Raw genomic sequence first — 14,110 nt, 5'->3', positions numbered from 1 at the left:
AACATGCGCGTGTCGTTATAAAGCCTGCTGCAATCTAACAACTAAGTTAACGTACTTTACGCGAAAACTGTCCTCGGCCGACAGACTTTCAGAATAACGATGTCAGAGGACAGTTATTTTATGATTGTAGCTTTCAGACTTACAGCGCACGTGCTGTTGTAATCGGTGTGGACCTTCTGCAGTTTTAGATTAAAAAACTGTATTAATTATTATAACTGTTACAACAGTTCTGCGATTGGTCGAACCACACTTTCACTGTTCGAACCGAACAGGTGGAGATTTTTTCTACTTCGCCCAAAAATGAGATTTCTGTCATTAATTACTCACCCATGTCGATCCAAACCTCAAATCTTCGGAACATATTTTTCGATGAAATCCGAGAGCTTTCTGACCCTAACGTTACTACCACTTTTGAGGCCCAGAAAGGTAGCAAAGCCATCGTTAAAATAGTCCATGTGACTCCAGTGGTTCAACTTTAATGTTATGAAGCGACATGAATACTTTTTGTGCCCAAAAAAAATCGACTTTATTCAACAATTTACATGTTAGTCTCTGACGCTGGTCACGTGATCACCACTACGCATGCGTGATGCTGAGCAGGATCGCCAATAATGAGCCTGTGTGCTGACTTAGGGCGTTCTCACATATAAATTGTTTTTGTTTTGAAACGGGACAATGTTGCATTTTCTTCTTGGTTCGGTTCGCTTTCTCAAGGCAACCTTTTAAAGCGTACCAAAATGCGTTCACGTGCGAGTACAGCTGTCTTCTTATTGGTCAGTATTTCCTCTGCGTCATCCATCAAGATGATTCAGATTGCCAAGAAGAGGTGCTCAACTGTGATATCTAATGTACAGAATTAAAATGTACAGAGCTCGATTGCCATGTTCACATAAGCTTAAACAAACCGAACCAAATGCTTCTTAACATTAAGGTTGAAACACTGGAGTCACATGGACTATTTTAACACTGTCTTTACTACCTTTCTGGGCCTTGAAAGTGGTAATCCAGGGGTTTTCCTGGGTCAGAACTGGTCTTTGGTGGGGCTGACAAACACTCATTTATTGCCCTCTTTTAAAAAAAAAAGTTGTGATTTTACATAAATGCATTTGGCAGACACTTTTATCTAAAGCAACTTACATTGCATTTTAAGGTACTTTTTTTTTTTTTTACATTCTTATCAGTTCTTGCATTCCCTGGGAATCAAACCCACATGACCTTGCCATTGCAAGCGCCAACGCTCCACTGCTACAAGAAAGCTGTATATTTTACCACTGGATTTCATAGCTTTTTTAATATAAAATCCCTCTTTGTTAGAACTGATAATTGTTTTGGTATAATCATATCAATATCATAAAGTAGAATAAAAAAGTAGCATTAAAAAGTTTATTTTAATTAAGTCAATTTTTCTACCATTACACAATTGAAAACAAATGCATCAACTTATTTTCTGGTTTCACCTCAATCCAGTCTAAACTAAATTATTTTTTGGTAATTTTCTACACATTGTCATATAAATAACCTGAAAATACTGTAGTTTATTAAGGTTAAATCTTGCTAACCACTCTTACAAAAAAAATGGGGTAAGCACACTTACTCATTTTAAGAGCTGTTCTTAGTAAATGATTTGTTTGTAACACTTTACGATATGGTTTGATTTGATAACATTATTTAATGTATTAGGCTAACCAACATGAACTAACCATGAGCAATATTTTTTTGACTGTATATATTTATGTCAGCTGAATGCGCAGAACGCTTTTCAGAGAAGATAAGGCAAAGTTAAAACTGTTAATTGGGAGAGAGAGCAAAACCGCGCTTAGTTTGAAGACGGTGAGAGTATGCGTCACCGGGGTTTTTTCTCTCTCTCTCTCTCTCTCTCTCTCTCTCTCTCTCTCTCTCTCTCTCTCTCTCTCTCTCTCTCTCTCTTTGTTTTTTGTTCCGAAGATGAACGAAGGTCTTACGGGTTTGGAACGGCCTGAGTGTGCATGAGGCACTATAGAGAGTCATCTAATAAACCTACTAAAGAGCGGTGAGTGTTTTTCTCTTTGTCTTCTGTTGTTTGAATGACATTAATGACACAGACGGCAGCAGGAACATTAGGCTGCTGTCACTTTAACCCTCTGGGGTCTGAGGTGTTTTCTGGCCCTGGAGGTGTTCTGACATGCTCTGACATTTGTGCTTTTTTCTGTTACTTGTGACATTTTAATGGCTAAAGTCTGATTATACTGTATTCAGCACAAACTCTGCTACAATAATAAATCAGCAGCATGTATGTAAAAGTTTGTAGTTTTGAGATAATGACATATGCGTGGTTTGTGAAAATACAAAAAACAATTGTCACTGAAATAAGGCCATGAAACCCATACTGATTATTTCTTCACAAGACTTTTGAAAATTGTATGACGTAGCCTAGAATATTTGCTCCAAAACTATGTGAAAATCACCCTGACTGCTCATTCAGATAAGACAATATATTGATTTAAAAATTGTAAGACGTGTTTTGTGTGAGAAAGCTTTATGCAGGAGGTGTGATCACGTCATTAATATGTATGTTTTTCACACCTGAGAAAGACAAAGGCCCTCCCCTAATGGCCCTATTAGGAGCTATCAGGCCCTATCATTCTGAGCAACCTTGCACAAAAAATGAGGAGATTAAAAAAAAGAATGGCTTTTAGATTGTTTGGATTTATTTACAACACAACATAATCCAAAGATACACAACAAATGACAAAAAAGCACATTATTGAAAACAATTATCCAAAGACAGAGACCTTTCTGCCATTCCTAAAAACATTGTACATACCTTTCATTCCCAAGGTGTTTGATTTTCACTTTACCATGTTCATGTACAGAGACTCTTGTGAATGTTGAAGTCAGCAGGACTCAGTGGCATCTGGGCCCTGTAAAAAAAAAAAAAATTAAACATTAAACCGCAGAACTCGCTCCAAAATATGATACATTCAAACGCAGAGCTCGCTCCAAAATATGATACATTCAAACGCAGAACTCGATCCAAAATATGATACATTCAAACGCAGAACTCGCTCCAAAATATGATACATTATGGTTACCATATTATACATATCTACGTTTGAGCAGATATCCTCAAACACAGTAACGGTTCAACTGCAATGTGAAGTTTATGCAACAATAACATGAACTAATAATTAAGAATTTCTTACCTTACATCTTTCTTGTCTTCAAATCGCGTTCTTCTTCTGATGTAAATCCAATGTAAGCTCACAGCGTGTCTTCCAAACTCAACGAAAAGCAGAGACTTGTGAAGTTTGGTGCTTTGTTTTTGAGGTAACGAATGCGTTCGTGTGAGGCGTGGACGATTTTCATGTGAATCTCTTTTGCGGGTGTGGGCGTGGTCAAATTAAAAATAATGAGCAAGCGTTTGAGAAAGCTGGACATCTTGTTGGTTTTATACAAATTACTTAAACAGAGAATATTTGTTTTTAGTTTGAATCCGATCATTTAAAAGTACACACTTAAATGATAATAAAGGTATATGGCTCATAAATGTGTGACAAGTATTCGCTGAGTTTTGTTTCAGTTTATAGACGTGCTCAAGAAAAAAAAGTTCACCGCGACAGGGAGGCAGAAAGCACACCCTGTTTATGTTCTTTATTTTACAAAAGCACAATGTTTTGATTTGATTGTAAGTGGACACATACAAAAGTTGAAATATCACAGATTCTTTTTTTATATTTCTTTTTCTGTATGACCATAAATGACGGAGTAATTTAAGTTTATAGTGCTACAATGTGAAGAAAATCCAGCAAAACGCGTGGACGCGTTTGTCGACCCCAGAGGGTTAAGACTGAATGCATGGATCCAACATAGCGGGCCTCCATGACAGTCGGCTGTCCACGACAGTCCTAAACCCGCCAAAGTACCAACACAATAACACACACTCAGCAAAATATCATCTAATAATCGTTATCGAGAAAATCCCAGAAAATATCCAGATATAATGTTTTGCCAGTATCGCACAGCCCTCGCTGTACCTGCTGTCTCACTGCACTGATCACCAGCTGTGCTTTACACTGATGTCCTGTGAAGGATTTACAATAAACTTTTGTCTTATTCTCTTTATCTTTTGCAGATTTTGCAGTGGAAATCGGAGAAATGTTAGAAATACAGATAATCAAGGTAGAGCTCTACACGACAGCCGGTGTTTCTATCATGCACACATTTACCATCATTGACATGCTAGTGTAGTTTTGAATTTTTGTAAATTTTATATATTTTTGATTCATTTTAATTTGAGAGATTTATTTTAGTACATGTTTAAATAAAGAAAAGTTGGACAACTAGCCGAAATATTTTTTTGGTTGTAAAGTTTATTTTTTTAATGGGTTTAGTTTTAGTTAATAATAACCCTGATAGTGACTCTCTTGATGGGGATGTGAAATATGTAACATTGTTAATTTTTCTAAAAAGGACTTGGTGACGCCTTCAAAAACAGTGTTGACAATAGCTTTATTTCTATGAAGTATTTGCACTGTTTTTTTCCAATTAGGTCAAGTTATGTTTTACAGTTTTTATAGGTAGAAAAAAATTATAAAAATAAACTGTCAATATTGCTTATTTATATTGGCTTATTTATAATAATTACGTTTTTTAGGCACTGTATTTTTTATCACTCTTAATCGATCTTTATACGTAGTCTTTATATTTTTGGAAGGATTGTCCCTTTGCATCACAAAAACACATGTTGACCTCGACTCTTTACTCATTAAAGTCATCGCAATAAACAAATGGATTGTCTGTAATGGAAACTAATGTCACACTTTCTGACATTAGGTATGTTCACATGCACTAATATTTATCAATCCAGTAATGAGTCCAATCTAAATTCAGATTCTGTAAGTTAGATCAACCCTAAACATTGCAATCCGATTCACATATTTGATTACGTATGAATCGCATGTGTTGTGAACTGAACTTCAGCGTATGCGCTGATCAGTTAATGTGTTTCCGTCTGATTGAGTGATCACTAATATCAATAGTAAGCAGATGTTTGGGGTGCATATAAGTGCATCTTGATGAGTTTATCAGGGAGTAAATGAGAGGTGTGTGTGTGTGGTCAGGTTGAGGACCCAGGATGCCTGTGGGCTCGAGTCCTGAGAGGAGCGGGCGTTCCGCCGGACAGTCCTGAGGAGTACGAGCACCTGAGGGTGAAGATGAACCTCTTCTACCACGAGGTCAACATGGACCTCCAGAAACTGAAGCCTGATGAACTGAAGGAGGGGCTGGTATGTCAGATCAGGAATATGAATAATAATAACCTCCTATGAGTCATATTTGGGAGTTTGACTTGTCCTGCAGTGTAAAATGTCTAAAGACTCAGTCTTTATTATGGTTTCAGAATGCTAAATATCATGTAATCAGAACTAGGGGATAACAGAAGAAAGTGTGAGAGTTGTAGTGAAAAAACATTAAACAAATCTTCTATTTGAGCTGCTGATTTTCCTCTTAAAAAAACAAAAACTTATTACCTACATATGCAAATGTTTTAAGATTTAAGTTCATGAGAAACATACAAAAGTCAAGTAGGTCTTTGGACTTGTGGTGTCAAAAGTGTTGCTAATTCTTTTATAATTCCTAATGCAACTTTTACTTCATTTTAAGTGAGAGAATACATGAAATATTTGTACATTTTTATGTTTGTTCTTTTAAAAATGAATTTGTCACACTATTTAAAATGTAGTAGTGAAGAAAAACATGTAAAACCTTTAAGAAAAAAAATCAGCTAAATAGTTCATTTTCTTTTCCATTTAGAAGAGACGTGTTTTGAGAGTGTTTGATGCTTTAGCGTAAGGTCATTGAGTCCGAAAGGTTTCGCACGTTAAAAAATAAATATGTTGTGTCAATCACGTTTACACACTGCCTTCGAAACTTTCATCAGTCCTAAAAAAATCAGATTGGGTTTTTATTTATTTATATTTTTTTGCATTTCCCGCATCCGTAGCACGGCTGGACTGGCCATTGGGCATACCGGGCAAATGCCCGGTGGGCCGACGTGCTTTTTGGGCCGATAGGCCTACATCTCATAATTTTTTTTTTTTTTTTTTTAACGGCCCATAAAATGTGTACATCGGCGGGCCATTCGTTTTGTTTTGTTTTGCTTGCGTTTTGGGTTTGTGCCGGTGTAATGCATTGGTCAAAAAAAGTCAGTGTTAGTTTTTTTTCTGACAGACCAGCCCATGAAACACGTAGATCAGCGGCCCATTGGTTCTTTTCTTGACACTGGGCTGGCCCAATCACAACTTTAAACGAGTGAGCGAGCGTGCAGCAGTGTCAGTGTGTAATATCTGCCAGAATAGTCTGCGAGATGGAGAAGAAACGCAAGGAATGTGCAGATAAATAGCGTGAAAAAATAGAACCAGGCCCTTAAAGCAGACGCTTTATGTGTCAAAATATATGTTTTCTGACCTTCGTCAGCTCCTGTGGCAGATGATGATAGTGAGGACGGAGGATCAGGAGAGAGATGAGAGAGTGTAGAGCCTGCGGTCAGCAGAACTACTTTCAAAACACTTAGGCTATGTCATGATGGAGTGTAGGAACCCATAACCCAGTTACAGATTATTTCCACATCTGCATAGTTGACGATTACCGCAATTCACTAGAAATTTAATGACAGGCGTTTGTAAACCATGTTTTCCGCCAAAATAAAAGCGTGATGCAGTTTGCGTCAAAATAAAAGATCATGTGCTTATCTCTTTCAAGTATAGAAATTGTTACAAAACTAATTATGAAAGTGTCCTTTAATTTTTAGTGCATTTGTTTTACAAACTATGGCTATTACTGTCATTGGATTAATATTATAACTATTATATAGTAGGTGTAATGTAAATAGACACTGTAACTAAAAGAGGTTTGGATTTTTCTTTGTTTAATTTGGACACTGAATATGGGTTGGAGCTTTTAATTTTGAACTCTCAAAGTGCACCAGATTGATGAATTTAACATTAAAATGCACAAAATTTTCTCACGGGGGGGCATGTCCCCGAACCCCCCTAGAAGAACCAAGGTCCACCCACCACAGTTTTAACAAAAAATCCTGTAAGAAACACTTGTATTGCTATGCCAGAGCCGCTTATAGCTTGTTTTAGGATTCACCACTGTGGAGTATAGTTCGACTGTATTAATAAATGTCAAATTTGTACTTATTTTATCTGTAAACTCTCACTCGTTCCTATACTCACTCATTACATGGCATTAGTGGTTTTAATGAATAGGAGTTGGTATGCATATAATTAAGGGCGTGCAAAGATGGGTGGTGTTTATGATCATATAGTGGGCCGGTCTGGGCCAAAATGCCCGGGCTGATTTTTTGTCCCAGTCCAGCCCTGATCCGTAGCAAGCCTTTAGAGAGGAGTTTTGACAATTCAGAGCCACCGAATCACGAATACGAAAAAACGCATTCGAAAATCTCGGACTTTGTGTGCAAGGACCTTTACCCTGCGCATGCGATTCTTTATGGCATCATATCACCTTCATAGAGCTCGTATTTATTTTTTAACGTGCGAGAATTTCGGACTCAGCTCTTGTCCCCCCCAACCCCCGTCTCAGGTGTGTGTGGTGTTCAGTCTGGCTCTGAAGAGCTGGTGTCGTGCCGTGGTCGAGTCCATCATCGAGGGGACGCTGGACTCTCAGGCCTGGTGTTTGTTGGTAGACCACGGAGATCACATCATCGTCAGAGCGGATGAGTATGAAGCCTTTTCAAATGTCTTGAATTGGTTTTATCAAGTGTAAAGGGATAGATTCTCTCAGCATTTACTCGCCCTCATGCCATCAATGTCTTCTGGAGTGAAATAATCTGTGTTTGTCAGAAAAATACTAATATATTTTACTTTTTAAAGAATAAATCATTGTTTTCGATCTAATCTCATACGAGCGCCACTCAAACTTTAAAACGCCCTAACGTTTATGTCAAGCTAAACTAGTGTATGTGTATTAAGACAGTTGCCTGGAAGCAATGCTTTATGGTTAAGAGTTTAAAATTAAATTATTGCAGTTTGTTTTTACACACACCTATCGTTTGGCTTCAGAAAACTTCGATTCGTCCACTGGGGTCGTGTGGATTGCCATCGCTGCGTTTGGTTTATTATTCATTATTTTCCTAAGAATCTTCGTTTGTGTTTTTCTGAAGAAAGAAAGCGATGGCATGAGGGTGAGTAAATTATGCGAGAATTTACATTTTTGGGTGAACTATCCCTTTAAGGTCATAAATATCTAACAGTATAACAGAAGTCTTAACTATCATTTTAAGAGGGCTTAATTTGGGGACAGGAAAAAATGGCCTAATGTGATTTATATCATTTTAAAAGTCTATTATTTATATGAATGCAAGTGCTGCTGTTTCAAAGTCAAAACGCTGGTTTCAGAGCAGTTCAGTCAGCGAATGCCATGCATTTGTGTGAAACGATAGCCGATGAACTACTTTTGATGAATTGTGACAGTGTTTTCCTGATGTTTATATTGTAATGTATTATAACAGTTATAAGAAACTAGTGCATATAATTATCTCTTCATCCTTTTGAATGAGCAGTCGGAAAAAGTAAAGCATGGACATTTCAAAATACAGAGTCCCAGTGTGTTTTAGACATCTTTATAATCCAAAGTATTTTCAGTTACACTTTATTTGAGCTGTCTTCTTTGCTTCCACTCAGTGTGAGGATGTGATGTGTCTCATAACTGTTGATAAAACACTGTAGAGCTTCACCCAGGACTGGTGTATATCTGCACTGTTGATATATCCCTGATGAACTTGCTCTCAGTGTAAGAACGCCTCTGGAGAAGTTCCTGCAGCTCCCCTTCAGGGTCCGCCGCTTCAGACTGGCTGGGATTTGCCCCATGACCCTTCAGGTGCCGATCTCCGGAGACCCGGCCGAGCTCGTGTAAGTCCCTCTCTTGAAGAAGTCTCTGCGCTGCTCTCGCATGTGTTCTGATGCTCTGTGTTCATCTGTCTGATCTCAGGCCCTCCTCAACGTGGGACAGCTCGGCCACCAAATACTTGCACAATCTATTACAAGGTAAGAGTGTGCTGTGGTTATTCAGTGGTTCCTCTGTTTGCTGTGTGTATAGAGGTTATGCGTGTGACGTCACCGTTGACCGGAGTCAACACACACTGAGTGGCAGCATTGGTTTTCAGTGTGAATGCTGCAAAAAACACACAAAACACATCTAAAACGGGAAAGAGCTTTGAGATTGACTGTATAACTAGATTTGAAGGTATATTTTAACAGACTGCCGAAAGCCGCAGAACAGAGAAGCAAATGGATCGATGAGATTCACAGAAACAACTGGATCCAGGCAGAGAAAGCTGGATTTGCAGTCATTTTGTGTCAATATGCTGAATTTAGGGGTAAAATCATACCCTATATATTCTATTGACAACTAAATTAAATATTTACCATCGTATATTCTGCATAATTGGATGTTTTTAAATAAACACTGACAAAAAACTACACAAGTTTTAGGGCTGGACGATATGATGATGTATATAACACTGATATGAGTGATCACATGGATTTATATAAAGCGTTCTCAGGCAAATTTGCATTATGTATTTCCCCGGCGTGGAAATCAGGCTCATATAAATGTCAGAAACACGATTCCTGCTGCATGTCTATATCCATGATCTCTGGATCTGTGGGAAGTTGTAAGGAACACTATATCGAGTCCAACCTTTAGTTTAAACTGATAATGGTTTGTTTTACTGGTGTTTTCTCAGTTTCTCCTGTTATTCCAGTCACACAGCAGCTCTTCTGCCACTCAGGGTTCCTGCGGGAAACTGACCTCGATGCATTCCCTCTATTGTGTGGTTCTTAGACGCTCTGTGTGTTTCTAGTGTCGACTCTGGTGGAAGCCGTTCTGTGTGAAACGCATGCCGGCTGCTCTGCCGTTGAACTCTACTTGACTATCAATGACACAAAGGTAAAGCATGTTTATTTATGTGACATACTGAGCAGGATTTCAGACAGCTGCTGAGTGCCAGTCCACTGTCATCGAACAGATCTGTGTGAACCATGAGCTCGTGGCCAAGAAGTTTGCCTGTTTCGTGAGTGAGAAGTCCAGTGTGCCGGACGGGAACCGGAACGGAGATCGAGTTCCTGTCAGCCTGGCGTGGGACATCTACTCCAGTCCTCAAAAGCTCTTGGAGATGAAGGGCTGCTGTCCGGTCAAAGCTTCGCCCGCACCCGATATTCCCCAGAATCCCCACAGAACCGAGCGGACAGATGAGACACCACAGACAGGTCAAGTTTCTGAAGGAGCCTCTTCCGCTCACCAAGGCTGCATTTATTTGATCAAAAATACTGTAAAAACAGTGAAATATTATCAGACGCTTTTCTATGTGAATATACAGTAAAGTGTAATTTAGTCCTGTGATCAAAGCAGAATTTACAGCATCATTACTCCAGTCTTCAGTGTCACATGATCCTTCAGAAATCATTATCATATGATGATTTGATGGACAAGAAACATTTATGATTATTTTCAGTGCTGCTTCATATTTTCATATAATTTTTGTTCAGGATCCTTAAATAAAAAGTTAATAAAAAAAACAGCATCGATTCGAAATATAAATCTTTTGTAACATAAATGTTTTTACTCGCTATTGATCAATTTAATGCATCCTTGCTGAATAAAAGTGTATGATATATATTTATCCTACGGGGCTATTGAATGCTTGAATCTGATTGGTTTTTCAGTCATTTCAGAGGTCCTTGCAGACGACAACAGCAAAAGATCCAAAACCCACAACGACATTGACCAAGAAAATCAATCTAGTAAATATAGTTTTTTTTTTTCTCTATAGTTTTTTTTGGCCACAAATTTTCATTTTATTATGTATTTATTATGGAAAAGCACCTACTCTCTTTCTGCCGCTCAAACACACACTCGCACAGAAACGTGTTGTCAGCGCTGCTCTGACGATCTTATCAATAAAACAGTTTAACAACTTAAAAGCTCCATGAATTTCTCACTAGCGAGGAAATAACGGCACTGTTCTTGAAGCAGATAAACTTACAGTTTCAATAGATTATACATTTCATATTCATAAATGAATGTTTCTCCTTTAGAAAGCGAGCAGCAGAAACCACAGGTGTCAGAGGAAGAACACACGCCTTCTCCTGTTAAACCTCGAGTCCATAACCTGACCCGCAACGCCGGGACCAATACTGTAAGTGTCCCTTTATAACGCTGTGACTAACACACGAGAGCGATCGAGCTCGACAGACGGGCACAGGGTTGGGCTTTATAGTGGCTCCAGTGAATGCCTGGATCCCAGTTTAACTGTGACTTCTGTGGTTTGATGCAGATCGGCAGAGGATGGCGGATCAGAGTCGAGGCCACGGACATCATCACGGATGAAACCTGTGCGCAGACCGTCATGAACAAGGCCCAGTAAGACTGTCGTCTGAGTCTGGTTGCTCCTGAAGAGCTCATAACTCGTATAATTGAGTTCTGGATTGTATGTTTGAGTTTAGATTGACACCCGACTTGCCTCTAAATAGATCTGACTTTATGAAGGTGATAATACAAAGTAATTTAGTTAACAAGACAACAAATTAGGGGTGCTCTGATTGATCTACTACCACTATCAACTACCGATCGCTATCGGCCAATAATCACTTTAGGAAGGTTGACCGGCGGTCTCTATAAAGGCCGATCTCATGCTGACGATGCATAAAAACTAATACTGATAATGACTGTAATAATGCTGAAGGTGACGTTCCTTATTTAATAACTCACACCAAAGTAATTTGAAAACTTTCTGTGAGATGTAATTTCACAAACAATTGTCACTTGCACAATCGAGGCAGTGTCGCATCATCACTAAAGTTTATAATTTGCATTTCTTTCTAAGTCTTGCTAGTGTTTAAACCCCTCAGCACTCGCGGTCACATGGCCGCCACACAAACAGCTCGCCAGTACACAATTGCACTTAAATGGTCAAATGCACACAAAGGTATGTACAAAATTACCGTCTTGTCTAGAATGCGTGTGTAAACACAGTCAGATTTGTCTTAAATGAACGTAAACGGCTGATAGTGTTGAGTAACAGCCTATTGGATCCGTACAGCTCTTAAAGGGACAGCAGCCTAATAATAATGATTTTTAAAAATCTTTTGTTGTTTAATTAAAATGACACTCGCTGCTCTTGAATGACTAACTTTTGTAACCTGAATTGTAAGGATTAATCTGTATTTAATTTATTCAGGGAAGACGATCCAGCATTATTTTACATTTGATTCCTTATTAAATTTCTTTAGTATTTCTTACAATACTCAATATTACTGTTAGGCCTAGCTGAAAAAAAAAATGTGTCCTTCTGATTGTAAATTGTTTATTTGTTCTTCTTTTATTACTGACTGTTTACTTGTCTTTTGTGAATTCAGGTATAGTTTGAAATCAGGTTTTTTCTGTGTGTACGCTATTGTGCAACAATTGCCCCATTGTAAAAAACAACAATCCACTGCATGATCAAACATCTAGGTGAGATATATTTTGAAAATTGTATAAGGGGCTGTTTACACCTGGCCACTTCATGTGTTTTCTCAGATCGGAGAGCTATCTGATTTATCAAAACGATTCCATTTACACCTGGTCACATAAATGTGTTTTTGCGAAACGGATTTAAATCCGATCTTCAATTCCCGCGTTATATGCAGATTTAATGGAGGGCACGTCACCGAAAGCAACAGATATGAGCTGAGTTTTATTGATCATCAGCTAAAATTTCAAAATCAAAGACCGCAATAAGAGAGAGCAGCAACAGCCCTGGTAAGATCATTTTGTTTCTTTACTTTTAATGATGATGATTGTGTGTTAAGCGTCTGCGACTTACTGTCACTTTGATTTGCGATAGTTTGCACGTTGGCTTGATGAATAGATGCTCAGCTTCTCATCTGTGGTGATGCGTGTTCCAGTAGCGTCGTCATATCTGGCTATAACGTGACATATAGCCTATAACGCTCTCACACATTAATTTTTTTTTTTTGCATTTTTGGGAGGAGTACAATTTACATATGTGGTTTCAACAACCAGATGCATTTACACTTGTCCAGTTTCGTCTGGAATCCGGCCCAGAACACCTCCTGAAGTGGTTTGAGCGATCGGATTCAAATCAGTCTCGAATGCGTTTCGGAGGGCATTTACACATGGTCTCTTCACGATCGGATAGCTATCCCATCTGAGAAAACACATGAAGTGGCCAGGGGTAAACAGGCCCTTAATAAATGTCTGTAAAATTCCTGATTGGAGAATAATCCCTATAAATAATTCTACATGATAAAAAGGCTTCAAATCGATTGGTATCGGTGATCGTATCGGTAGATACTGCTACTTGCGGTCGGCGATCTGTGAATTAGTTTAGTAAATGATAATATAACGTTTAGAAATATAATAAATTGTTTTTCTTTCACAGATACATGAAGTTTAAAGTACATTCGAAGCAGATTCCTGAAGTAAGCACTCAAAATTCTTAAATAAGTTTTGTTGCATCTGCAGAAATGGTTAGTAAATGAGTGGCTGTAAAATGAAGCACTTTGAATGTTTTCAGTCTGTTGAAGAGAAGCGGGAGAGTCCTGATCAGACTGAAGAGGACGGCGTGGCTTCAGCATCATGGTGAGACCAAACACACTCTTCCCTTCAGGTCGTCACACTGTTTTCAACACGAGCACGTCTGATGCCATCACGTGAATCTGAAACCAGCCTGATTATGCAGTGCTTACTTGAGACCAATCAGTCATTCAGTTAGTCAATATAGTTTAACGTGTGTGTGTGTGTGTGTGTGTGTGTGTGTGTGTGTGTCTTCATAGTGCCAGTGGCTCCTCAGAGGAGCAGAAAGTGGCATCTCTCTCACAAGAGCCCAATCTTGATGATCAGCTGGCCTCGTCAAGGCAGGCTTTACATTACTGTCCTTACTAAACAAACATGTCAGACATTTTCTCTTAATCTAATTTATCTGGCCTATTTCATAAAGAAATGTTTCCCCTATTTGTGTGAACCCTAATTTGGACAGACTCATGCAGTTTCTGAACCCTGATCCACTCAATCCAGACCAAGAGTCTCTTGATGCCAAAGTAAG

The 14,110-nt window shown here is 38.6% G+C and overlaps 1 protein-coding gene across 1 annotated transcript in view; it reads left to right on the top strand.

The window, feature by feature from the left end:
* Positions 1-1,971: 1,971 nt before the first annotated feature.
* The window catches only part of tdrd12 (tudor domain containing 12), a 36,841-nt gene continuing 24,702 nt past the window's right edge, over positions 1,972-14,110 (top strand). The window contains exons 1-12 of the mRNA XM_084397681.1: positions 1,972-2,029; positions 4,112-4,158; positions 5,100-5,264; positions 7,585-7,721; positions 8,793-8,912; positions 8,992-9,047; positions 9,866-9,951; positions 10,031-10,271; positions 10,728-10,805; positions 11,100-11,200; positions 11,339-11,424; positions 14,045-14,105. Of these exons, the coding sequence (XP_084253807.1) occupies positions 4,135-4,158; positions 5,100-5,264; positions 7,585-7,721; positions 8,793-8,912; positions 8,992-9,047; positions 9,866-9,951; positions 10,031-10,271; positions 10,728-10,805; positions 11,100-11,200; positions 11,339-11,424; positions 14,045-14,105 (1,155 nt within the window). The 5' untranslated portion in view covers positions 1,972-2,029; positions 4,112-4,134. The remainder of the gene's footprint in view (positions 2,030-4,111; positions 4,159-5,099; positions 5,265-7,584; positions 7,722-8,792; positions 8,913-8,991; positions 9,048-9,865; positions 9,952-10,030; positions 10,272-10,727; positions 10,806-11,099; positions 11,201-11,338; positions 11,425-14,044; positions 14,106-14,110) is intronic.

Source organism: Rutilus rutilus (assembly GCF_951802725.1).
Source record: "Rutilus rutilus genome assembly, chromosome: 23".
Lineage (NCBI taxonomy): Eukaryota > Metazoa > Chordata > Actinopteri > Cypriniformes > Leuciscidae > Rutilus > Rutilus rutilus.
Note: the sequence above shows the minus strand (reverse complement) of the source record. Positions and strands in the feature narration are given on the sequence as shown.